General features: G+C 36.2%; 1 protein-coding gene across 3 annotated transcripts in view; it reads right to left on the bottom strand.

The window, feature by feature from the left end:
* The window catches only part of NEDD1 (NEDD1 gamma-tubulin ring complex targeting factor), a 51,793-nt gene extending 35,339 nt beyond the window's left edge, over positions 1–16,454 (bottom strand). Inside the window, exons 1-5 of one of the 3 annotated variants that reach the window (XM_010989978.3) lie at positions 16,380–16,454; positions 13,954–14,097; positions 11,683–11,777; positions 7,651–7,767; positions 4,449–4,589 (exon numbers count right to left, since the gene is read on the bottom strand). In XM_010989978.3, the coding sequence (XP_010988280.3) occupies positions 4,449–4,589; positions 7,651–7,767; positions 11,683–11,777; positions 13,954–14,089 (489 nt within the window). In that variant the 5' untranslated portion in view covers positions 14,090–14,097; positions 16,380–16,454. Of the gene's footprint in view, positions 1–4,448; positions 4,590–7,650; positions 7,768–11,682; positions 11,778–13,953; positions 14,098–15,967; positions 15,991–16,095; positions 16,117–16,379 lie in introns of those variants that run through there. The other 2 variants (XM_064491612.1, XM_064491613.1) reach the window with 2 other exon arrangements.
* Between the last annotated feature and the right edge of the window lie 11,118 nt (positions 16,455–27,572).

Here is a 27,572-nt window from a genome sequence, read left to right as displayed (position 1 = left end):
ACATCATAGAGCACACTTCCTATATAGCTCCTGTGGAAGAATACTCAGTGGCTCCTCTCCCAGTAGAAGCACTCCAGTCCTGCCTACCTCACACCACAGCTCAGAAACAAATGTAGGGGCATCTACTCCAACAACTGGGGAGCAGACCCTGCCCCCAACAGGGCTGTGACAATCACACAGCAAAGAGGAGGGTTCACTCAGCATCCAGTGCTGGATCTGGTCACCACAAAAACAACCACATCCCCTATCAAGGGGAAAACAGCCAGCACACACTGAGGAAGGACATGGCAGGCAGCCATACTAAGACCAGCCCCTGCACCCAAAATATTACTCACAGAGGCTACACAGGGACACTCACACATAAAAACAGCCCTTCGAGACCAAAGCAGATAACTCTTCCTACTGAATTCATAGAGTCAGAGAAATATAAGTAAAATAAAGAGGCAGAAGAATCACTCCCAAATAAAAGACCAAGAGACTGAAAGAACAATGAAACAGAGATCTCTAGTCTACCAGATCTTGAGTTCAAAAAGGAGGTAATGAAAATACTGAAGGAATTAAGAAAGGCTATTAATAGAACTGCAGATTACTGTAAAATGGAAGTAGAAACTATAAAGATGAGCCAATTAACATTAGAAAACTCATTTGCTGAGACAAAGCTAACCTAAAGGCAATAAATAGCAAGCTGGATAATGCAGAGGAATGAATAAGGGATCTGGAAGACAGAATAATAGAAATCACTCAATCTGAACAGCAGACAGACAAATGGAAAAAAAAAAAAAGAAAGCAATATAACAGACCTATGGAATAATATAAAGCATGCCCAAAAATAAACAAGTGGGATCTAATTAAACTTTTAAGCTTTGGCACAGCAAAGGAAACCACAAGCAAAACAAAAAGACAACCTGTGGAATAGGAGAAGATATTTGCAAATAATGCGACTGACATGGGCTTAATTTCCAGAATATATAAACAGTTCATACAATTTAGTAACAAAAAACCAAACAACCCAATCAAAAAATGGGCAGAAGACCTAAACAAGCAATTCTCCAATGAAGACATACAAATGGCCAATAAGCACATGAAAAACTGCTCAATATTGCTAATTATCAGAGAAATGCAAACTCCTCACACCAATCAGAATGGCCATCATTAAAAAGCCCACAAATGATAAATGCTGTAGAGGGTGTGGAGAAAAGGGAACCCTCCTAAGCTGTTAGTGGGAACGCAGTTTGGTGCAGCCATTATGGAAAACAGTATGGAGATTCCTCAAAAACTAAAAACAGACTTACCATATGATCCAGCAATCCCTCTCCTGGGCATATATCTGGAGAAAACTCTAATTTGAAAAGACACACGGACCCCAATGTTCATAGCAGCACTATTTACAATAGCCAAGACATGGAAATAGCCTAAATGTCCATTGACAGATGACTGGATAAAGAAGTTGTGGTATATACATACAATGGAATACTACTCAGCCATAAAAAAAGAATGAAATAATGCCATTTGCAGCAACATGGATGGACCTAGAGGTTATCATACTAAGTGAAGTAAGTCAAAAAGAGAAAGACAAATACCATATGTTATCACTTATATGTGGAATCTAAAATATGACGCAAATGAACTTATTTACAAAACAAAGACAGACTCACAGACATAGAAAGCAAACTATGGCTACCAAAGGAGAAAGGGGAAGGATAAATTGGGAGTTTAGGATTTACAGATAATAATCATGATATTTAAAAGAGATAAACAACAAGATCCTAACTGTACAGTACAGGGAACTATATTTAATATCCTGTAATAAACCATAATGGAAAAGAATTTAAAAGAAAGAAAAAAAGAAGTGTAATATGCCACAAGCACTTTAAAGACTTTTTGGCAATTTTTAATGAAGTAAAACCTGATGCCTACCCTAAGACTCAGCAATTCCCCTCTGGAGTGTTTACTCAGGAGAAATAAAAACATATATCCACAAAGACTAGTACAAGAATATTCATAGTAGCTTTCTCATAATAGCAAAACAATAGAAACAACACCGATGTCCATCAACAGTAGAATGGATAATTTGTGGCACATTCACATAATACAACACTATACATAAAACAGTATGAACTACTAATCTATGCCACAAAGCAAATATAATAAAGACTAAAATAAACCAGACACGTACAGTTCTTTTAAGAAATAGGAGGCAGGGACTGGAAGGGGTTATGCCAGGAATGTTCTATATCTTGATAGTTATACAGGTGTACGTAAATATAAAAATTCACCCAGTTGTACATTTAAGATATATGTTCTTTATTATATGTAAGTTATATCACAATTATTTTAATTTAAACAATTTACACACAGTGAGGCCCAAAATAACCAAACCCAATGTTTTCAGGACTATTCCTTCATGTTTGGTTTTAATAAAAAAAACTCTAGCAAGATACAATAAAAACTGAAGTCTAAGCATATACATGGTAGTATCTGACCTAATTTTCATGTTGCTGAAAAGTCAGCCCAGAATTTATAAATTTAATTTGTCATTCTTCTAATATACCAGAAAAAGAGTAGGAGGAGAAGAAGGAAGAGCGGGAGGGATGGAGGGACAGAGGGAGAAAGGAACAGAAGGAAGAGAAGGAAGGGAAGGAGAGGGGAGGGAGGGAGGAAGGGAAGGAGAGGGGAGGGAGGGAGGGAAGGAGAGGGGAGGGAGGGAGGGAGGGATGCAGGGAGGAAATTACTCTGTTTCTTTAAAAAGTAAGATACTTGAACACTAGGTAAGATTTGTTTTCCAAGAGTTCCAGCATCTATGGGCTTAGGCTTTATGTCTATATTATCAAAATACAAATTACCCCAAAAAAAAGAATCACAGAAACAAAATATTACTCCCTACTTTTATGACAATATTAATACATTATCTGTGGCAAATCACTTATCCTCACCTATAAAATGAAGAAAGTGAGATTACCCCTAAAAGGCTTTTTTTCAGTTCAAGGATTCTATGATTCTGACACTCAACTAATCAAAAAACTCTGACTAGTTACCTAATAATGCCTTCCAAAATAAAAGCCAAATCTTTGGCCTGGCATTCAACACTATGTTCCTGCTTACTGTTCCAATCCTTTTCTCACATCAGCCCTATATAAAACCCATACACCTTCCTTTCTTATTTCTGTTCACATGATTCCTCCATATAAAACAGCCCTTTCCCAAAGCTCTATATTAGCCTATTAAAATCTGTTATATCAAAATGTATTCATCCATTCACCTATTTATGGAGGATCTTTTCCATGTTAGATACAAAGTTGAACAATGATTGAGGACAAAGAAACAAGACATGGTTCCAACTATAATGTGGGCATGTGAAGAACTAACCCTAATGCAAGTTCAAATAAAATAATTGGCAAACAGGCCAGTTTATACAGTAAACAACAAAACAAATCAATTAAGCTGGAATCTTCCCTCCTTCAATTTTCCCTATCAGATAGTTTTCTCTCACGTCTCTGAATCACTGTAGGATTGTTTCATGTCAATCACTTGGCACATCATTTATGCACATATCTTTCATTATCCCAATACATATGAAATCTGAGAAAAGACTATTTCTGTACACTTTTAATATCCATTAAATTTTCCTTAAACATTAAATATATACATTTCAAATGATGACTTTAAAAACTGCTTTTCAAAAGGGAAGAGTTCCCATATTTTATCTAATAATACTTAAGGCCAAAGAGATACCAAGTAAGATTAAAAGAAGCTGCATCTCATTGGAAATTTCTCTGGAGAATTGTATGGAAGGTTAGCGAAGAATCAGATTTCTTGAGAAACTGAATTTATTCTTTCAAGAATTTTATAGACTATATAGATTTTACAAAAAAAAAAAATTCAATACTTGACAAATTTTCCTTCATAAAAATTTTCCCTAAATACTCCTATATTAATCTGAAATATATGAATAAGCTTTGATACTTTAACTTGAAACAAACAAAAAACAAAACTCAATTTACCCTGTGCCTAAACACACTCAGTTATCTCATGTCCACCAAACTCCACCAAACAATATTTATGAATATAAGTATCTGTCTTGTAGCTGATACAGTTTGAGATACGCAACATTTCTATAATTGTAATGTCATAGAAAGAGTAATATCCATGTTTTGGCCTTACTCTACTAATAACTATTTGTATTTTGTCTTAACTAGTTAAATTCCAAGAGCATGTGACTATTAAATGGCATAACTGAACTCACGTAAGCATCATCATCTTAGTATGGATTAGCTTGTTATCTGAACATTTTAAACACTACCATTAAACATTAGTTAGCTGTAAGATTTTCAAGCAAGCTCAATGTAAATTTAAACCACTTAATTTTAAAAACGTAAATTCACTGTCTTACATAAAATAATTAAAAATCTATCTTCTCAACTTTATTTTAAATAAAACCATACTGTTACCTGGTTACCACCATGGCCAAAAGGAGTACTAGAAAAATTAGTGGTTACACTGTGCAAAATAATTTCACCACTGAGAGATCCAGAAGCAATGTAGCAATCATTCCAATTATATGTTACACAAGTTACTTCATCTTTATGATCCTGAATGAAAGAAATGAAAGTAAATACAGTGCCACATAACCTTCAGACAGTACTTTTCATGTTTTTGTAAATTTCATATTTTGTAAATATGTATTTGTAAATCTAATATTTGCTTTAACATTTTCCTCAAATAATCTTAAAAAAAAATTACTCAAACAAGTAGGAAACTATCTGATCAACACCATGTCTTCTCAGGGAACAAAGGTTAATTTTTCATAATCATAATAATGATCAGGTACTCTGAAACAAGAGACAGAAAAGAAAGGTAATTTTCTAAATGGCATTAGGTCTACATTAAAGAATTCACTTCTACTGACAAGTAACATTCCTTGCAAGTTGGCTATTATGAGAATCCCTGCCCTTAAGGGTATTACTGTTCAACTGAAAGACACTTAAGTGAACATGCAAATGGCAGAATATATGCTAAATGAGTGGTAGAGGCAAACTGTCAGAGGAAAGAGGAAGAGGCATCACTGTGAACTGGGTTGACAGAGGAAGCTTTATTAAGGAAGACATAAAGCTTGAGTTCAACCTTAAAGAAAGGATAAGAGGTAAGTTAGGGGAAGGAGAACATAACCTGACCCTGCAAAATGGGAAAGAGCAAAAAACAAAATCTCCAAAGTCAGAATGATCAAGGGATGTTTAAGAGTTGATAGATGCTGCTTCCATCTGCTGAGTACCGACTAACGCTGGGAGTTTCACATAGTATCACTAATCTTTGGAATAATCCTAGAAGGCAAGATCATTTTCCCCATTTTATAGATGAGTTAACTAAATAAGGCACAGAAAGGTTAAGAAACCTGTGCAAGTTCACATAACTGCCAGTTGTAGAGCCAGGATTCAATCCAGGTCACCCTCCAAAGCTTATTTTCCTCCCACTTTTCTAGACTGTCTCCCAAATCCATAGGGGAACCTACTCTAAGGAAATAAACCTGGTTTGAAACAAATGGAGTTCACAAGGACTATGTTTTCCAACATCAAATTAGAGATACCTAGCGGGAGCATAGAAAAGTGACCAGTATAGTTTTTACCAGTTCAATGTCATATGTTAATAACATAAACAAACTAACCTTTGTATGTAATAATTAGATTAATATAATACCAAAAATAGTAGCTATAATATTCCCATTTATATTACAGCGTTTTCAAATGGTCCTTTAAGCATGTTCGGAGATATCTTTACATTTTATTGCTTTTTTTTAAATCAAAGAAACAAATGCTAACCTGAGGAAAAAAATGTCTGATAAGAAGAAAAAAGAAAGAGTGGACATTTAATGCATCATTCCCATTTGGGAAATTGGGAACATGGAGCGCAATACAATTTCTATGATTTTGTGAAGAAGCAGGTGTTTTCCTTAATCAGCTGTGGAAAATAAGTCATTTAGTAAACAGGTGCCAGAAATTGTGTTATCAGGGAGAGGATTGCAAAGGGAGGATCCAAAGGTAAAAGATAAGATTTCTCACTATCACAGTCAAGTCAGTCAAATATCTGTTAACTGAAAGAATGAAGAAATGAAGCACTCTAAGAATTTCAAACAATGGGAAGAAAAACTATCTGGAGTAACTGGGAAAGCTGAGGAGGGAAAAATGATTAGAATTTTGCCATGCGGTAAAGAGGGTTGGGAATAAGTGATGCTCCTAAAATTTGTAATAATGTTTGATAAACCTGGCCATAGACTTCTAATCTCTTCTCAGTTCTTTAAGATAGCCTCTATTCATAATAGGTGTTGTATTCCCCTAAATAGCTTTAATTCAATTATTTCATAATTTAAAAGATTAAACAGTGAATAATCTGAGTGTGCAGCTCATCTTTGCCACTACTAGTTGCTTGACATTGAACAAATTCTTTAACATCTCTGAGCCTGAGTTTCTCCAACTGTACTTAGGAATAATACTATCTTCTTTGCAGAGTTGTTGAAATAAATAGAATAAACATGTTAAGCACAGTAGGTGGTATATCAAAGAACTGAATGAAAGTTAAGTATTCTCATTATTGGCAACTTTTTAATTTTTCTGAAGACTCTTCAGAGTTTAGCTAATACTTAAAGTAATGAACTTTCAAAGGTAATATTTTAAACAGCAATTGCAGGATTATATTTCAACTTAGCTAAGAGAAAACATTCTTCTAGATACAATTTTTCTAGTAAAAATTAATGACATTATGATATATAACCAAAATGATAATGGTCTCTGGTATTAGCTTCAAAATACTCTTAAGCATCTGAGGATGAGAGAGTAGATGAGCACACAGATAAAACAGATAAAATGCTGGTCATGAGTTGTTCATTACAGAAGTCAGATGATGAATACATGGATGATGGGTTAAAGTTCTTCCTCTGTCTATATAGATATATGTGTGTATATACATAAAAATGATTTAAAATTTTGCATATTAAAACTTTTAAAAAAGAAATATAAAAATTAAAATTTTAAAGATGAACTTCTAAGTATTAAAAGAACACAATAATGAAAAACAGTTGTCCAGAAAATCAACAATCACAACCAGAGGCCTTCATAATTATTTTCATTTTCTGAAACTGCAAAAAGCAAACTATTTAAAGAAACACTAATTGTAAATAGGAAATTATTTTAGAAACATTTCCTTGTCAAGATGAAAATGCACACACACAAAAATAACACAAACGGTAGCAGAGAACTAAGAAGCCAAACCCCCAACTCTGATTACTAGATTGAATACCTTCATCCCAAAACCACTCTCATTTTACCAAAGTGCCTTACAAAGATCTGTGATGACAATAAACCTATTTTTTTAAATAAAGGAAATGGTTCAAACAACAATAGAACTAAGTAAAAGACTAAGGAAAAAGTTTTAAACACCAGCAATACAGCAATATAGTGCCATACACAGAGGAAATAATAAACCCCCAAAATCAAATTTTTGACTAAACAGCATATTGATTTTCCCTAAGAAATCTCACTTCAATTCCAGAGCAGCTTATTTTTATCATAAAAGCTCAAAATTAAAAGTTTGGTAACTACTCCTAATAAACACACTGTGGGATATCCATTTTTGTTGAGATTAAAAAAAAAAGTTACTTACCTTAAGAGATCGATGAACTCTTTTTGATTTTAAATCCCAAATATTAACAGTGTTATTCAGGCCTCCGCTTACCAAATACATGGAAGTCGAATTTAAACTGACACATGTCTGCTTTTGCTATTAAAGAAAAAAAAAGTCATATTAATTTAATAGAGCCCAGCGCTAACTTCAAGTCTCATTCAGCACTTAGTAAGCACAAGAAAAATATTTGTTGAGTTAAATGCTATAGACATGCTAATTCTTGTACTAAAGATTCACCTCTCATCACATGGATTCAACAGTTTGTAAAGCGTTCAAAAAGACTTCAAGGAAGCAACCAGATTCATCATCTCTTCCACAGAAAGGAGGTGACAGAGGAAGCTTGGGAAATGCCAGCAAGTCTTGGGCTCCCATCAGGGTTTACTTGCCTTTGATATCTCCCTTTAATAAAACTTGCTCTTGTACTCCCACAGAATATCTTAAATTAAAATTAACCCACACCTCAGAATATTCTAAAGCTGGAGGGGACTTCAAAGGACACCTAATTTAAACCCCTCGCTTTACAGAGGGGGAAGATCTTATAAAGAGGACGAGATACTGGTCCAAAGTCTCACAGCAAAGCTCCCTCTAAGGGGTCCAAGTCTCAAACATCAGGTCATCAGAACCTGACTCTACACTCTTCCCCATCACCGTAAAGGCACCATTCATCCAGTTCCTCAAGATAAAAGCCGAGATTCCTCATTTTTCCTCTGCCCAGTCTATCAGTAAGTTCTCTAAACTCCAACCCTAAAATTTATCCCACAGGGACCCCCTTTATCTCTGACCGCTGCTAGCACTCTAATTTGAACCTCGTCTAATCACGACAGCAGCCTCCCGACTGGTGTCCTGCTTCCTCTCCTGCTTCCTCTCCTGCTTCCCTACATCCTATGCTCCGTGAAGTAGGGTGACCCTTAAGAAACATAAATCAGATCATGTGTCTCCCATTTAAAAATCTTCAGTGGCTTCCAATCACACCTAGAATAAATTCCAAACTTATTAACTTGGCTTTCAAAGCCCTATTCACCTGGCCCCTTCTTACCTGGCCTCTCACCATTTTTCTCCTCAGCTACTAATTCTCCAGCCACGTTGACTTTTTACCATTCCTTAAACAGAACACTACATTTGCCTCAAGGCTTCTATACAGCTGTTCTTGTCTGGAAACTTAAATTCCCTGAACCCTGGCTTGAATGGCTTCTCCTGGCCAAAAGATATCAACTTAAGGGCCACATCTTCACGAGACCTCCCTCGGCCACCTAATGTAACTTGCTATCTCACTGTCTTATTTTGGCTCTCTGCATAACAATTTATTGCTATCACTGGGTATTCTGTTTACTAGTTTATTGTCTGTCTCTCACCAGAATGTCAGTTTCCTTACAGCAAAGACCATATCCAGGCCCAATAAATATTTTTAGAACAAATGTCTAAAAATACAGAGGTTATCAAATTTTTCTCACAATGAGCATCTCTGAGTGCGCTGAGTGCCATCTAGCCGGTAGCACCATTAGTAACAATGCTACCCAGAGCACAGTGCTGCATGTTTTTTCCTGTTCAACCTTCAGATACACTACGTAGTTACAGTAGTTACTCTCACCTTCAACTGAATACCACATGGGGGAAAAAAAGAGAAATGAATTCCAAAGGAGACATTTTGTGACTTGACTAAAAGGCAAGCTATATAGGTTTAGAGAAGTCATCTCACCTTTCTGAGCCTACATTTCTATATCTGAGAAATGAATGATGAAGACTAGATCTACTGTTCTTGAGAGTCCATGCATCTCAAAAACATCCTCTGCTCAAGAGAGCACCAGATTCCTAAAAGGGTGTAGATGGCCCCCCTCTTCCTCTCCCAAGTTTTCCTACTGCTCTGAAATTTTGACCAAGGGTTAAAAAGCTATTAACACGTATAAAAGTATCAGGAGCACATTACATCGATGTTTCAGTATCATTGCTGTAAATCTCTTACAAGCATTATTATAGGAATTGACTTTGGTCTAAACAGACTAATAAGATTTAGAATATGGTTATCTCTGCAAATCAGGGCAGTTTGCTAAGAGGTATCAAAAAAAAACTTTAAATAGACAAGAATGATATCCATCAAACACTGATATATTAGGATTCTAACTATCAAAAACAACTAAAATTATTCTTAAAGGCTCAGAACAAAACCTATATGTATAGCTTACCCTAATGACAGAAGATCTTCTTTATGTTAATGTATTATTAACATAGCTAATGAGCTTAAATAATTAATGGAAATTGTGTCCTTATTACAGGAATCATGTACCCCAAGACACACATAATGGATGGAACTTTAAAATCTAAAAATATCATGTCAAATTTCTAGGTTATGTGGTAGCCTATCATGTCCATTATAATACTGTTAAGACCAACCTATCTACTTCAAAGGGGTATAATATAAAATCAAAGAAAATAAACATGAACTTAGTAAGGTTCCACCTTAAAGTAAGTGGGACAGAATCTTACTTTCCCATGTAGGAAAGGTCTAATATCTCAAATGGTACATGAGTAATAGGGCTTGGATCCTATGAAGCAAACACACTAATAAGTTATAAGAAACTACTAATAAAGGCTAAAAAAACTAATGTTTGCCAAATATTTTCATAAGTAAACTAAAGCAGATTTAAATTATAACTATAATGACCTTGACCTGCATTCTGATATGACTTAACTGTGGGAAAAAGAACTACAGCAACTAATGTAGAATATTCACAAAATCCTTAAGAGTGGTGTCACACTTATGAATAGTATGTTATTTTTATACGTTAACAGCAACAACAAAAAGTCACAAACTGGTTCTAAGGCATAATGCATAAAAGTAGTGTGTGTGTGTGTATATAGATAAAGATAGTGGTAGAGGTGGAAATCGAAATTGTTTTGATGATGATATTTAATTCAACAAGTGTTTGTTGACCACCTCGGATGGGATCTGAAGATCCAAAGATGACTAGGATATTTTGTCTGCTCTTAAAGAGTACAGTTTGTCTCTCATTGCCCAGCAACACTCTCTGCCTCAGTTTCACTCACTGAGTTTGACAAGCAAACTCCATTTCTGTCCTTAGCAGACATTCTCTCTGCCCCAGCCTCTAATATCCATGCACTGGAACTGATGCTCAGATCAGTCCCACTAGGCACCTTTAGGAAAGGATTGATAGAAAGCCTAAGTACTTTTTCACTTTAAATGAGCTTATATTCTATTGTCCTGCTGTGTTCTTTCTAATAGGGCTGCCTCATCTACTCCAGTATGTAAAATTATGACAATTCACGATGTTTTAGGGTCTGCTATGAAAACCTTGAAATTTAAAAAAAGAACAAGCTACCAATTACTTACAGCTTTTTATTTAGACCTTATCTTTTTAAAATGGAAATAGCTTTCAAGAAGTGTGTGATTGGAAATGAGGAAACCATCATTATCCTGAATCAGAGGGATTAACTTATAAAACAAAAGGGTAAGAAAAGAACATGTATTGAGAGCTTCATTTAAATGCTCTGGGACCAAAGCTGATTTTGACAAAGCCATCCCGTTGCAGAAGAGCTTGGAGAGGGTCAGGTGGTACCAGATGGACAGAAGTTAAAGCAGAAGGCTACATAAGGGTCTTTAGCTGATGGTCTTGAGTCCAATGTCAGTAAGGGAAGGACTACATCATTAGGATTCTATGGTCAAATCAGCCTAGGGACCTTGGTTGAACATGGTCCTAAAAAACCACAGCACTACCAGGGAACCTCCCACAGAGGGGAAATGGAGAAAGTAAGTGCCCAGATGATGATGAAATCTAAGTTCTTGATTGCTCCCCTGGGATCCATTATTACTTTACCTAAAGATGTTTCAGTAAGCACACTTATCTCACTTTTAAATGTTACTGTATTTCTTTCAGCTCAGGTTAAGAATAATGCTTTTAAACACTTTCATATTTAGTTGTAAGCACCATAATAAGTAAGCAGTTAACCACCCAAACAGAACTAAGATTTTTTTAAAGTATAAAAAAAACCACTTACCCCTTCACCAAGCTCTAAAAGTGGAACAGGTTTACATTTGCAACTTGAAACAACTATTTTGTCTCCGCTGGAAGATGCTGTCACTAGAAAGTTATCTAAATGAGGAGTTATGGAGCACCAAATAATCCTCGAGCAGCTCTAGCACTTGACTATCACTGTGGGAACTTTGATAATAAAACCAAGCACACTAAACTAAGAAGACAAGTCACGAATATGGCTTATACATTAGCTTTCAAAAATGGCTCACGTTACTAATTACCAAGCCTAATTCTCTTGACCACTACTGCAGGGAAGAACTATCCTTTCTGGCTTCGCTATTACTCAAAAGCTATTTAACCCATGTGAAATACTACTCCATTTTCAAAAAGTAGGCCAGAAGGTCTAATTTTATCCTTCAAGAATGAGAGCATGATAAAAGAAACATCAGGCAAATATCAATCAGCCTTTTCATTTATAAGTACTGTTTAACATAGTTATTTAGTAACACAGTGCTTGATATCAATTTAAGGCTAGGAATCAAATATGCACATTAGTCTCCTATTTTTCCATTAAAAAAATGAAGCCTGTTATTTCCCAGGGCTGCAAATTTTGTGATAGAGTGTTTCAATCTTAAATGTATTAATATTACAGTATATGTAGCAAATATAAATAAGTGTGGTTACATAGCAACTATGTTATCAAAAAGTTTTATTTTAACTATTTCAATTAAATTAAATTTAAATTATTTAAAACATAATTTTAAATTATTAAAATAATTGAAATTTTTAATTGAATTTAAAATGATGTTTACCTTATTTTACATAAGTTGTAAGTGGAAAATCAGTAAACACAAAACAGTATTAGTATTTTTAAACTAAAATGATTATATATGATATAATCAAGAACAAGAGTCTAATTTTGAGATTCAAAACAAGCTAAAATATCAATTTAAACCTATGCTTTTTAACAAGCAAAGTCACATCAGTTTTGTTGAAAGATGATTAAGTGGTTTATCAGTAAATGCCAACTCCTAATAAAACTCCTTGAATAAAAATAAACCAAAAATAATAAATCTCATTAAGTAGTACTACCTTTATGCAGGAAGTAACAAGGAAATCTAAGCTCTTAACATAATAAAGATCTAGTAATAGATGCAACCTCACATATTTGTCACTCTTCAAAACATTTTCCCCCACTGTACATCTGGAGAGTTCTTCAAAACTGTAGTCCCTTCACCATGAGTTTGTTAATAGAGAACCAAAGTAATTTATTTTGCTACTTTAATACAAAATCAGCAAATGATGAAGAGGTAAATTTAATTCAATAAGAAAATTTGTCATTTTTGTTGTATGTTTGCAAAGATAATTAGATTGGGCATGAAAACTAATGTTTTTGTTCATGGATCATTCATATTTTAAAGCTTTGATATTCTTACTTTCATCAGGAAGCAGCGTATTAATACTTTGATATTGGTAAGATCAGATACATGTTAAAACTTAATCTGTTGTTTAAGAAATAGTGTATGCGTATGAGTTCCACAAAAGAATGGTAATTTCCAGCATACTGAGTATATAGAACATTTTCAAACAAAAGTTGGTAAGAGTACTGCGTTTACAGTAGTGGTTCTCAATTCGGGGTGATTCTGGCCCCCAGGTGACACTTGGCAATTCTGAACATGTTTTTTGGTTGTCACATTGGGGCTACCAGCAATAGGTTGGGAGGGTATGAATCAGAAACACAAAATCCTAGGAAAATTCAGTCTAGATAATTTTTCTGTCTTTTTAGGAAATGAGACTATTTTCATCATAGAAAGGAAGAGAAATACAGAGAGCATATCAGTAAAATGGGAATGTTTGACTATTTTTATCTCTTCCCTCAATCATTGCCTCTGCCTTCAAGTTCTGTCTTTAATTTCTAGACCAGATCCACAAATATCCAAATGTATATGCAAAAAGTCATTCCAGAACCTTTCAGAATTTTCCCATTACCTACCTTATTCGATTCAGTAACAAACTGTTGATAACAAAACTATTTCTATGGTCTGTATCTAGTAACTAACAGATATTTTTAATAGCAGTGTTTTTTAATGTAACGGGTTGCAACTAAAATTTTTAAAAATGTAATCAATGGAGAATATCAAGTGTGCATTCATATGATATAAATTCCCATTTCATTTTATCTTTCACAGCTATGCCAAATATATTTCTCATTATGGGTCACATGCAGAAGTTTCATTGCTACTGACCGTTTAACCTAAAAAAAAAAATGATTGTTTAAAAAAGAAAAGGATACTGTTGCTGCTCCAACACACTGAGCTGATTCCATGTGGGGACATGTGTGGGTTGAATTTATCCACCAGTGTCATGGATGAAGCATCCCATATTTTAACATCATCTCCCGATGAAGCAAATCTGAGGTTTTCCTGCATGACTGCACCTACAAATAGTTCAAAACAACATATTTTAAAAATCAATTCAGGACAGCCATAAAAAAAAAGTTTAAATGAGGCAGCTTATCCAAAAAAAAATGGCTCTACTCATCCCCTTCTGTTTCAGAGATTATGTTCACCACCAAGTTGCTGGAGGGATCTTTCTAAAACCATCTAAATAATCATGTTCTCTTAGTTGACCTTTCCAATGGCTCTCCACAGCAAGTATAATGAAATCCAACCCCCTCAGCGTGCCTTACAAGAACTGGTCCCAGTGTAACTCTCCTACTTCTAGTCCCCAGGGCCACCAAACTCACTGGCCTTCTTTCTCACCACCATGTATTTCTGTTTGCTGCCCCTTCTGCCTGGAATGGCCTTTCCCCAGATCTCCCATGGTCATCTCCTTCACATCATCCCAGTCTCAGCTCATACTCTATCTCAGAAAGGGCTTCCCTGACCACCATGGCTAAAGCAGCTCCATCTCAGTTGTCCCATACCCCATGACCCTCCTTCATTTTTTCACAACCCTTCCTGCTGTCTGCAGTTCTTACTCTCATAATGTCTGCCTCATGACTTTAACAAAACAAAGATCCCAAGGACAGGGATTTTGTCTTGTTAACTACCAGTCTTGAAAGGTTCCAGCAACACAGTAGGTAATCAACAAATAACTGTTGGACAGGTAACTTCCTCATCTTTAAAACAACAACAACAAAAAAGTACGATAAACTGTAGCACTTTTGCAGGTCAGAATCCAACCACTCCAGTTTTTCCAAAGAACTCTAAAATTAGCAAACACAGCCTAAGGAGATGTCACTGAGTCCCTATATCAACACCTGGTCTACAGTGTCCTTGCTTGTATTATTTATCCACAGTATATAATTCAAACACATAATTCCGACCAAGTGATTTCACAAAACAAGGCAGTCTAGAAGACAAAAGACAAGTAATAATGCATGACATGTAACAACAACAACAACAACAACAACAACAACAAAAAACCCAGGAGAAAGGGAAGGAATGGGGGCCTAGAAATATACCCTTCACACCTTCCTGGGTACGAAGGGTACAGCACAGCGTAAGTGATGTCACAGACAGGTACCCAAGTCATCAACAAAACATCACATGTATGTCTAGCATATTCTATTTCAGAGGACAAGTTAAAGGCATAATAAATAATAGGGCACTTTCATTCTCAAGAGATTAAATGTTTAATGAGTTTAATAAAGAGGCTAAAACTTTTGTTAACTAGAAAAGTCACTTCTGTGATTCATTTTGCTTCATCAGACAAATACAGTTCTACCAAGAGCCGTTAATCATCTGCTGAAATGCAGAGTTTGGATGTGGTGCCTAAACATGTGGTAACATGTGCCCTTTTGGTTCCCTACTCAGCAACAATGAAGTGATGGAATGGCATCTGTAAACCCAGTAAACATCACTGAAATGTATCTTTACTATAATCTTAAATCATTCCTGTTGCGCGGTGTGGTGTAGCGGAAATATTATTTTAGCCTGCGCTCAGAAAAGGGGAGTTCAGATGATATGCCCCAGGGTTAGGTGACAGTCACTTTGGCAGAGTCATTCTATATCTGTCTCCTCTCTAAGTGAAGCGGGAAAGGGAACCATAGGCCCACCAACCTCAGTCTTCTAAGAACTGACCACATTTAAGGGAGCAGCATTACATCATCCTCTGGAAGAGGAATTCCATCAAAAGTGAGCTGTCAGGGCACAGGAGGTAACATAAGCCAGGCCGGGGTTTGGAGAGCATGACTCCAAGAAACAATTCCGCTACGACACTCAGCTTCAACAAACAGAAGTTCTCCAGCCTTCATTCACCCAAAATGCATTTCACTTGCAGGAGACTTGCTCAACTGGAGTTACCTGGTAAAATGCATTCGAGCGCCTGCTAAGAGTCGTATTTGAAAAGCTGACAAAAAGGCAGCGGGGGCTGTGGACAAGTGAGAAACTTTCCGGAGGTAGCGCACCACCGAGAGCCGCCACCAACCTACCCCAGTTGACCCGGGTCACTTCTCTGGCCCGACCTGAGGCCGTGGCAGCTGGAGGGGCGCGACCCCGGCCCGCGGCTCCCAGCTCCCAGGCACTTCCGCGCCAAACGCGCCGCCGCGCCCCTGCCCGGCAACCGGCCAGGGAGCCCGGCCGGCCGGGGCGCTGGGAGGCCAGGGACCTCTGTCCGAACCGATCCCTAAGATAGTTGGTGGTCGGGCGGGGACCAGGAAAAGGAAACTACGCGGCGGCAGTCACCCCGCTGCCCCCAGACCCTCCGGAACCTCACCTCTCAGCAGTGGTACACGCGGGGGCCACAGCGCGGCCCGCTCCGGCGCTGGGCTTCCGGCTCCCGCCTGTTCGGTTAAACTTCGGCAACCGGAAGTCCCGCCCCGATTGCCGTCACAGGGGGAGGCGCTGCCCGAAGCAGTAGCTCGGGTTGGCAGGGTAGGGCCAGGGGCGGTTCTGGGCTCTTGTTGGGGTCTTGATCTTAGCTCCTGGGCGGGTGTTGCGGGCTTGGGCGGCGCCCGCCGCTCCCAAGCGCAGGCTCTCGCCGGCCACAGGCTGCTACCCTTTTGTCATCCGTTTGTTAGCTGACTGCCCACTGTGTGCCAGGCACTCTGCTAGACTCTGGGTGCACAGTGATGAGTTTAGTCTGGGAATACGGAGGTACGGTGAGCGCTTGTGGTCTCTGGTCTGGTGGAGCTACAGTCCAGAACTGAGGGCAGATGTTAACTAAGTAATTACGAACTTAAATGAAAAGCGAAACTCTTTACAGTTGCGTCAAAGGAAAGGTATAAGATGTAGGAAAGGGAAATGAACATGGATGTGGGTTTCAGAAAAGTTTCCTTTAACCGGAACCATGGAGAGCCAATAATAACCAATGCAGTTTACAAACCAGGAGACATACTAAGAAAAGCTAAGAAATAACAGAAAGCTTAAGTGTCTGAGCTATCCAACTTCAAAACCTGCGATCTTTTTTCCGAATCATGCTGCGGGGTCAGGAACATCAAACACTATCTGGTTGGGAATTCTTTTGAAGGAGTTGCTTCTCATAGTGGAAAAAGGAGGAGGTGAATAGAGCTTTCATATGCTCCTGCCCCCCTTCTACCAGAGCCTTTTTTTTTTAAGCTCTACTGACTATTTTTTGCTGAGAATCCTTATTAAAAAATATAGGGCATTTCTTCTGCAAACACTGTTATTATTCCTTAAGCACAAGTACATACTCGGAGTGTCTTTCTGAAGAAGGTACATAAGACCCAGTTATTTGCACCAATATTGCAAATATCTGGAAAACTGTAATGTGCACAGCAGAAATTTTTTCAGAGCAGAAACTGAAGCCCTAGACAAGTTGTAAAGATTGATGGGGAGCCTCAAAACGAGAAAGATAGCAAACAGCAACTGCCTTAATTGTATAGTTTACAGCTCTTGAGGTTATTAAATCAATTTTGGCAAGCATGAAGAACAAAAAGTTGGGAAATAAGAAAACAGAGTAAGAGAGTGGTGGCATGAAGAATAAGGGCGAATAGAGGAAAGAAAAGACAACTAAATTTCTGAAAATTTGAAGACAGCAGGAAAGTGGAAACTAAATATATGAAACAATACATATGATAATATACATCATATGATATATATACACACTATATATTACATAACATTTATGGAACACAAACTTTGTTAAGCACTATATATTTGTATGTATGTATAGATATGCATGTGAAGTATATATGTATACTGTATATATATAATTTTATCTTTCTAAAAACATGTACTATATGTCCCCATTTTACATATGAAGAAACAGAGGTTAAGTAATTTGCCCAAGGTCACACAGTTAAAAAATGGTATGGACAGGAGTTAAACCCAAATCCTAAGACTACAAAGACTGTACTCTTAACCATTATGCTATACAGTCAAGAGCCAAAATACAGCATAAAGGGTCAATTGTTAACCTCTGCTCCTTTCTCCCTGCTGGTCCTACAGTTTCATCAAACCTTACATGGTCCTGGAATGGTTTTGTGTTTCTTGTTCCTACCTCTGTGTCTATGTGCATTTGTTTCCTAGTTCTGTATAATACAGTCTACAAGTAATAGAAGCCAAATGTTGGAAGCCTCACTAATATATGAATTACATAAACATATGCAGCTTCCCAAAAGTAGACATCAAGATTAGGAATATTCCTAGAGACAAAGAGGGATATTTCACAACAATGGAAGAGTACATTAAACCATGAGCATATCAATTATAAATAATATGTGACCAATAACAGAAGTCAAAAGTATATGAAGAATAAATGTCAGAACTAAAGAGAGGAAAGGGAATATGCATTACTGCTGTTGGAAACTTTAACAGAATTCTCTCAGTAATTGATAGAACATCTAGATAAGAAAGAAATCAGTAAAGATGTAGAAGATCTGAACACAATCAACTGCAGTATTTTGACACTTACAGAACACTATAAAGTGACATTTATATAATGCTATACAGGATAAATATTCTTTTCAAATACACATGGAACATTTATGAAAGAGACTATATGATGCCATAAAACAAGTCTCAATAAATTTTAAAAGAATAAATCTTACAGAATATGTTTTCTGATCACAATAGAATTAATAGACATAGAAAACAATAAAGCATGTAGAAAAGCCCCCAAATAACTGAAAATTAAACAACTTTACTTCCATACAACTTATAGGTCAAAGAAGAAACCAAATCACAAATAAACTAGAAAATATTGAAACTGATAAGTAAAATGCAACATCTAAAAATTTACAGAATTCAGCTAGAGCAGTGCTTAGAAAAAAATATATATGTTTAAATGTCTATATTATGAAAAAAAAGAAAGGTCCAACATCAATAATCTATGCTCTGTCTTAAGGAATCTAGAAAAAGAAAAGCCATTTTTTTAAAAAGTAAGGATTAGAGTAGAGAACAATGAAAATGAAAACAGATGAACAGGAGAGAAAAGTCAATGAATCCAGAATCTGATTCTTTGAAATTATTAATAAAATGTATAAACTTCTAGGTAGACTTATCAAGAAGAAAGGGAAAACATAAATTACCAATATGACGATTGAAAGAGATGACAGGCATACGTAGAATAGATAAACAAGACTATACGGTATAGCACAGGGAAATATGTACAAGATCTTGTGGTAGCTCACAGTGGAAAAAAATGTGACAAAGAATGTATGTATGTTCATGTATAACTGAAAAATTTTGCTCTACACTGGAAATTGACACAACATTGTAAACTGACTATAACTCAATAAAAAAAAAAGAGGCTATCAGTATAGAACCAAATGACATTTAAAAAGATAATAAGGGAATAGTGTGAATAATTTTTTGCCAATAAATTTGGTAACTTAAATAAAATGAACAAATATCTTAAAAGACACAAATACTAATACTGACACAAGAAAAAATAAATAACATGAGTAGTCCAATATATACGCCAGAAATTGAATTTGTAATTAAGAATACTCTCATACAAAGGAAATACAAAGGAAACTCCAAAATCAGGCTTCACTGTAGAAAACTATCAAACACATAAAGAAGAAATAATACCAATCCAATACACATGTTTCCAAAGACAGAAGAGAAGGGGATATCTCAAACTCTTTTTTTTTTAAGGACAGTATTACTCTGATGGTAAAACCAAACAAAGACATTACAGGAAATAACTATAGACTCATACACCTCATACATAGAGACAAAAAGTATATGTACACAGATATATGCAAGCTAAATCCAGTAACATATAAAAAGGATTGGTACACATTATGACCAAGTAAGATTTATTTCAGAAATGCAAAGGTGGTTTAACATTCAAAACTAATTAACATAATTCACCATATAAACAAATGAGAATAGCATTATAAGTATGCCAATAGATAAAGCAAAAGCATTTTTAAAAATTCAGCATCCACTCATGATTAATGACTCTCTAGGAAAAAAAGAGAGGAAACCTCCTTAACTGTTTCAAGAACATCTTGAAAGGCCCACCGTAACCACCATACTGAATGGTGAAACACTGAATAATACTTTTCTCTTCAGATTGAGAATAACACAAGGATGTCCAGTCTTATTACTGCTATTCGACATTCTTCTGGAAGCCCTAGCCAGGGCAGTAAGACAAAAAAAGAAAAAAAAAGAAAAAAAGCACACAGAATGAAAAGGAAGAAGTAAAACTCTCTTTATTTGCAGACAGTATGATTGTATATGGGAACTCATAAGGCATAGAGAAGAATGCTCCTAGAACCAGTAAGTGAATTTAGCGAGGCTTATGCAAAGTTAATTTACAAAAATGGAATAGTATTTCTATATACCAGCAATAAACAATTGGAAAACGAAATAAAATTACAATTTCATTTCCACTAGCATCTGAAAGCATGAAATACAGTTAATTTAATAAAATATGTGCAATAGCTATACACTGAAAACTATAAAACATTGTTGAGAGAAGTTAAAGACCTAAATAAATTGAGAGCTATATTATATTAATGAGATGGAAAACAATATTACTAGAATGTCAGTTTTTTCCAGATTAATCTATATATTCAACTTAATCAACACAAACATTTATTTTGTGTTTATTTTTGTGTGTGTGTGAAAACTGACAAGCTAATTCAAAAATTTATTTTGGAATGCAAATAGACCTAGCCAAAACAGTTTTGTTCTGTTTCGTTTTTTAAGACAAAGTCAGAGGACCTACACCTTATGACAGTCCGGATTTAATATAAACTAACCCATGGTAACAGAGGGCAATGGAGCACTTGCCTGGATGGAAGGAGAAATGGACTGTAAGGGAAGCGAGGAAACAATTAGTGACGATAGAAATGTTCTTTCTCTTTATTGCTGTAGTGGTTTCCAGGTAGTTTCAGTATACCTATTAAATTCATAGAAGGGTATATTTTAAATGATGCTGTCTATTCATATATTTAACCACAATAAATTTTATTTTAAAATATCTCAGGGACTAAGAGCCCCTGATTATTAAGAAATAAAGTGATGTCCTCAATTTACAAGAGAAAAACAAAATTAATTACCAAAAAAAAAAAAAGAACACAAACCATAATAGTACATACTTGTCAAATTTCAGAACACTGGCTTGAGAGAGATTTTAAATATCCCCCAAAATGAAGAAAAAGAGAGAAAAGATGTTACCAAACAAATTTCAGGAACCAGAATGGCTGCCATGTTCTTAAGAGTTAACATCAGAATTCATAAAACACTGGAACAGTGCCTTCATATTTCCGGGAAAAGTGATTTTTGCATCTAAAAATATCTAGCCATATTACCACTCTAGTGTCAGGGAGGAATAAAAACATTTTTAGACACATAAAGTCCCAACAAATTTACTTCCCGTGCACCATGTCAGGAAGTTACTTGAGGTGTTCCACCAAAACAAATGAGTGAACTGACAAGAGAGGAAGACAGGGCATCTAGTCTGAGAAAAGTAAAGGGAATCTTTCACATATCGGGGAAGGAGAATCACAGGATCACTTCTGGGCACAGGGCCTAAAGGACAGCCAGTCCAGATAGCAGGTCAAAAGGCTCCAGGAGTGTTGTTATAAAAAATAAAAATACATGCATACGTGCACACACACCCATATCTGATGTGTTTAATCGTATTGAGAAGAGATTTACAGAACTGGAGGAGACAAGGTTAGAGGTTTAATTCATGATGGAATACACAGAAAAATAGAAAACCAATCAACTGACCAAATTGTAACAGAAAACTAACACTCAGGAGACAAAAAGTTGTGCAAGAAAAGAAAAATGGAAACAGAAACCACAATATATTACATAACTCTGCTAATTTACATAGTCATGAAAAAGTGAACGTAAAATGTTAATCTAAGCAAAATTATGATATGGCTATACTGAGTAACAGCTCCATAAAAATGGAAGGCGTGCCTCTGTGTGCAGCTGGGGTGAAGGGGGGTGCTGTGAAAACTGAGTCCTTATATTTTAAATTTAAATTTCAGATTAGCTTATTATTAAGAGATAGATGTATACCAACAGACAGCAAGGGAGTTAAAAGGGTGGCCTCTGGAGTAGTAGTAACTGGGTGGTGATGGACAGGGACAAGGGACTGCTTTTTTCTTTTTTAAAGCCTATGATTTTATGTACTTCTGTTTAACTTAGTCCAATGTGTCTGATTCACCTTTACGTAAACTAAATTCTAAAAGAAAAAAAAAAAGATGCACTATTGACCCATTCGTATTTTAATTCATGAGGGTTTAGAAAGGACAGAGAAGCCAGATAACATGTTTTACTGTGGTTTTCAAAAGTCACATTCAGAAAGTCACCTTGTTTGTCATTATTGTTCTGTCAACACACATTTGTGGGCCCTCCAAGTTCTCAGCAAACTGTGCTGGATATTTCAATGGCCAGGGTGAACAACATCCCTTACCTTGAAGAAGCTCAGATTATATACCAAAGTAACAAATTCTAGTGATACAAAGTGACATATGCTGTGAGATTTATCAAGTGCTGGGCAGTCATGGTGGAGGAAGGAATTAGTACTAAGGGGCTAGGGATGGCTGCAAAAGGAAGCAGATGACATACAGTACTTAAGAATTTAAGCTTTTCAGGGATTGGTAGGGGTCCTATTATGTGAATATCTGCATCCCTTCCCCCTTCCACCCCTCCCCAACAATGTCCACCACCCATTCCTTTAGGGTCCTGCTGCCCTGCAAGGTTCTCCTTGCACAACCTTCCTTTGAAATTTCCCGTGGCTCCCTCTGGCACTTCAGACAGGTTCATGCTCAGATATTACCTCTTCAAAGATGCTTTTCTCAGGACTACCTAATTTTAAATATGCCCTAAATGTCCCCCACACCTCATCATGCTCTGTCTTCTCATCCTAATTTTATTTGTCCTCAAAGCACATACCTATTTGACATTTTACCAAGGTACACATTTATCTGCTTGTTGTTTGGTTTGTTTAGTCTCTTCACTGGAATTAAAGTACCACAAAAATAAGAACTTTGTCCTGTTTTTTGCCGCTGTATTCCCAGTGCTTAGAACAGTTCCTGCAGTATAGGAGGTACTCAATACCCATTTGTCAAATGAGTAAATGGATGATGAATGAATGTCTTTGGTTTAAAATCTCTCACTTGATTCCAGGCTCATATACCCAACTGCTACCATAACACAACCAGCTCTCTGCCAAACCCATTCCCTCTGCATTGCTCCTTATATCATCCCAAGGGCGCAAACCAGAGATTTGAAATTCCGACTTTCTCCTTTTCCTTCCCTCCTTCCCACGAACCTCCAAATAAGTAATCACTAAACCTAGTCTATTTTGTTGATGCCTGTCTCTCCCATCTGTCCACTTCTCCCCATCCTCACTGTTGTTTTCTTGATTCGGATCATCCTTGACTTGACAGGATTGTTGAAACAGTCTCCTCCTAATTTGCTTTTCTGGCTCCAGTCTTTTATCCCTTTAACTACCCTCCAAACTCTTACCATTAAGCTTTCCATAAAATGCAAATCTGATCACATGACCGCTGTGCTTAAAACCTAGGCCCTTAGAATAAAGACCAAATTCCTTCATGTGGCCCCCTAAGCCCTTCACCAATGCCTCATGCTGATGTCTTCAGCTCTTCTCTGGCCATCTAACCAGTCTTACTGATCAGATTTTCTGTGCACCACCCTGCCCAGCCTTTGCCCTTGCTGCTGCTTGTTAAAACATATCCCTCTGCCTTTCTCCAATTTGATCAGGTGGCAGGGACTGAGAAACTGTCCTTCCCTGCTGGGCACTACCATAGCATCCTGTGCCCACCCCCATGAACTGCAAATCACGTGTCCACTCATTGGCCCCCTGCACTCGACTCAAAGCTCAGGAGCACAGTGCCTGCATAGGAAGAATTTGTCTTTGTGTCCCCAGTTCCTAACATGATGCCTAACACAAAGGAGATACTTAATAAATGTTTGATGAATGAATGAATGAATGCATAACTCTGTTTTTCAGAACCTATTTTAAAATTTAGCAATAAAGTGGAAAATGGATTGGCAGTAGGGAGTCTGAAAGCATGCCGACTAGTTAAGAGCTAATTGACATATTCCAGACAAGATGAACAGGGCCTGGACTCAGGCAGAAGCAATGGGAATGGAAATAAGGAGTCAGAATCAAGAGACTTTTGTTCCAAAAAACAAAAGGTATTTTATGAGCAAGTGCAATTGATTGAGCACTGTGTACTTTCAGAAGGATAGCTCTAGTGTTTTAAATTTAGACAAAGGGCTGGAAAGCCAGACGTACCCCGTGAGAAGCAATCAATCAACAAACTTCATGAAAGTGAGAAGAGGTGACTGAAGTAGACAAAGTGGTTAGCAAGGTGCACAGTCTCTAATACAGAAATAAAAGAGAGTGTTTTAACTGCCAAAGAATCAGGAGACTGACAAGGAGAGTGAAGATTTTTAGTGCAGAGGATGGAATAACTAGAAAAGTTTGCTTCAGCCTTTAATATAGTAATAAAATTTGCAGACAGCCAACCATACTATACTGACTGCGAAGTTACACATTATACAAGCTGCCTTTCATTTTGATGAGAGAGGTATAAAAGTAAGCAAGCATATTTCTGGGATTTATTGGGGGGAAATAACTAACTTGTAGGGCATGTCAGAAGATCAGTGCAGCCTCATCCTGTTGACACTTGACATCTCCAGAGCCATAACATAAAGGTAACACTTAAGGTATCCCTGGAACATGAAAAGATTCTGTGATGAGATCTGTGCTGTTAGCCAAAGTGTGGAGAAGGGAAAAGAATGGATATTTCCTCGGGACCTACTTTAGGACACTGTGGTTTACTATCCTAACCTTTAAAAAATAAACATGTTATTATACTGTCGTAACTGATTTTGGGAAATTCTTTTTGGAGATTGTTTTCTTCAAGAACAATGAAAACCTGTTAATACATGTTTTTCTGAATAGGTAAGGAATACATATTGTAAAATAGTTAATCAGTACAAAAGAGTTAAAAATAAATCTCCCACCCCTGATACTGAGCCACAACTTCTTCTCTTCAGGAAAATAACTAAAGATAACTCCTTGTGCATCCTTCCAAGCATATTCTATGCATATGTACAATTTTATATAATTCATTCAAAATTCATTCAATATATGCTGAATGCAAACATTAGCTTACGATTCATTTGTTCTGTGCTTTATTTTTTTCACTTAATAGGCATTGGAGAGTTCTCCATCTTGGTACATATTAGTCTCACTCCTCTTTCTGGTGACATAATATTCCATGGTGTGGCTGAATCACATTTTATTTAGTGAAACCTCTGTCGGTGGATATTAAAGATTTTTCCAGATATTCTTTATACATACGTAATTTCTCATACATGCAAATAGAACTACGTACGCTAGCACTATTTACATGTGAAAAACACATGTAATTTTAAATGTTCTGGCAGCCACATTAAAAAACTAAAAGAAACAAGTAAAATTAATTTTAAATGTTTTATACTTAACCCATTATGTCCCAAATATCATTTCAACATGTCAATATAAAAAGTTAGTAATATTTTATATTATTTTACTTGTATTAAGTCTTTGAAATTCATGTGTATTTTATACTCAATGTACATCTCAATTCAGATGAGCCACATTTCAAGTGCTGAGTAATCAGATGTGGCCCCTGGTTACCATATTGGACAGCATAGATATAATCATTCCTAGAAGTGGAATTGCTCAGAAGAGTATGTGCTTAAATTTTTATGGTCATTGTGAAACTGCCTTTCAAGGAAATGCCTATACACATTCCCCTCAGGTGAAAAATCACTGAGTTTTAATTTGCATTTATTTTATTACAAGTGAGGTTGAGCTTCTTTTTATAAGGTTGAAAGCTATTTATATTTCCTTTTCTATAGACTATTTCTATGTACTTTGTCTACATTTTTTTTACTGGATTGATCTATATCTCATAGATACATGAGAATAAAAATAATGCCTTTATCTGTCATAAATATTGCAAATATTCTTTCCAGTTTACCCTATATGTCTTTGGTTATGGTATTATTTTGCCATTCAAAAATGTTTACATTTTATGCAATCAAAACATCAATCCTTATAGCTTCTGGATTTTATCATACCTATAGAGGTCTTCCTCTCTCTAAGATTATTTTTAAAATCTTTTCCATGACTTCTTCTAATCCTCACAGTAAATTTATGTAACTGGTCTATTATTTCTACTTTACAGATAAGAAGATGGATGCTTAGATAAATACTAAATAAATTGCTTAAAGATGCCCAGCTAATAAATGACAGAGCTAGGATTCCAGTCTATCTCTAAAATCCAGTCTATCTCTAAAAACTATGCTTGCTCTTTTGACCAGACTGTAATGATCATTATAATCAGTGCTAGGTGTTTTACTATTGTCCACTTCCTTTAAATCCTAGTACTATATTAAGTATATCATTATTATCCATAAGTAGAACATTGCATTAATCTAACACCATATTCCCACAAAATTCCAGATAAATAGAAATTAGCAATTTGGACATTCCCTATGGCGTGTGGATGACTTGTCTAACTTGAGTGGAGGAAACCAAGGATAATCAACTGGAGTGTAGCCATCAGGGAAGGCTAACACATGGGGATGATGACATTTGATCACTGCCATAAAGGTAAGATAGAAATTGGTCATGGAGAGAAAACAAAAAGGTAAAGATTCATAAAGATTGAACAGAAAAATAGCCAAAAGTTCAATTTGGGGGCTGAAAAGGAGAACAAATAATAAACTTCAGTGAGACTGCAAAGAGCCTTGACTTCCAGACCAAAGGGTTTAGACATTTTTATGCCAGCAGTTTGAATCACTGATAGATTTTTGGAAAAGGTAGTGACATGACTGGAATTATGCTTCAGAAAGATTCATCTGCTGGATGTGTAAGAGCTACTGGGGAGAGAGGTGAGAGAGAGCAAGAGAGGAGAAAGGAGCAGATCACTGGGGCTCTGGAGAGGAAAGTCAATCCATCTCCTTAACTGTATTACATGATTCTGTTGTACTCCTCTTACTCGCCCTGTTCACCAAATTTTACTCCAAATGACAACTTGAGTTGTTTTCAAAATTCAAAATTGTCCTTAAAAGACATGGATTTTTATCCTTTAAGCTATGAGGCAAATTCAGAAGAGAAGTTTCAAAAATGTCTTGCACAGTAACATCATTGTTAGGATAAATGTACAGCCCCCCAAAGTGAATACCTTGGAAAACATTCCTGAGTTTTTATTTTAATTTTTAAAAAATTCACCTTATGATCTTACCTCATGCCAAAACCGAATTTCAATCACCATAAGAGAGAAAAAAGTCTGCATTTCTTACGTGTGACTTTTAAGGAATACATACATCTTAATCCATGTATTTAGTTAATAGGCAAGTCTCTTCAAAATGAAGATTAGTCTATGAGAACTTGTCTAAGTTTTTTAATCCATATCTGTGACAGCTGAGTCTAAAAGCCTGACTGGGT

The sequence above is a fragment of the Camelus dromedarius genome, chromosome 11 (assembly GCF_036321535.1).
Source record: "Camelus dromedarius isolate mCamDro1 chromosome 11, mCamDro1.pat, whole genome shotgun sequence".
NCBI classification, from domain to species: domain Eukaryota; kingdom Metazoa; phylum Chordata; class Mammalia; order Artiodactyla; family Camelidae; genus Camelus; species Camelus dromedarius.
Note: the sequence above shows the minus strand (reverse complement) of the source record. Positions and strands in the feature narration are given on the sequence as shown.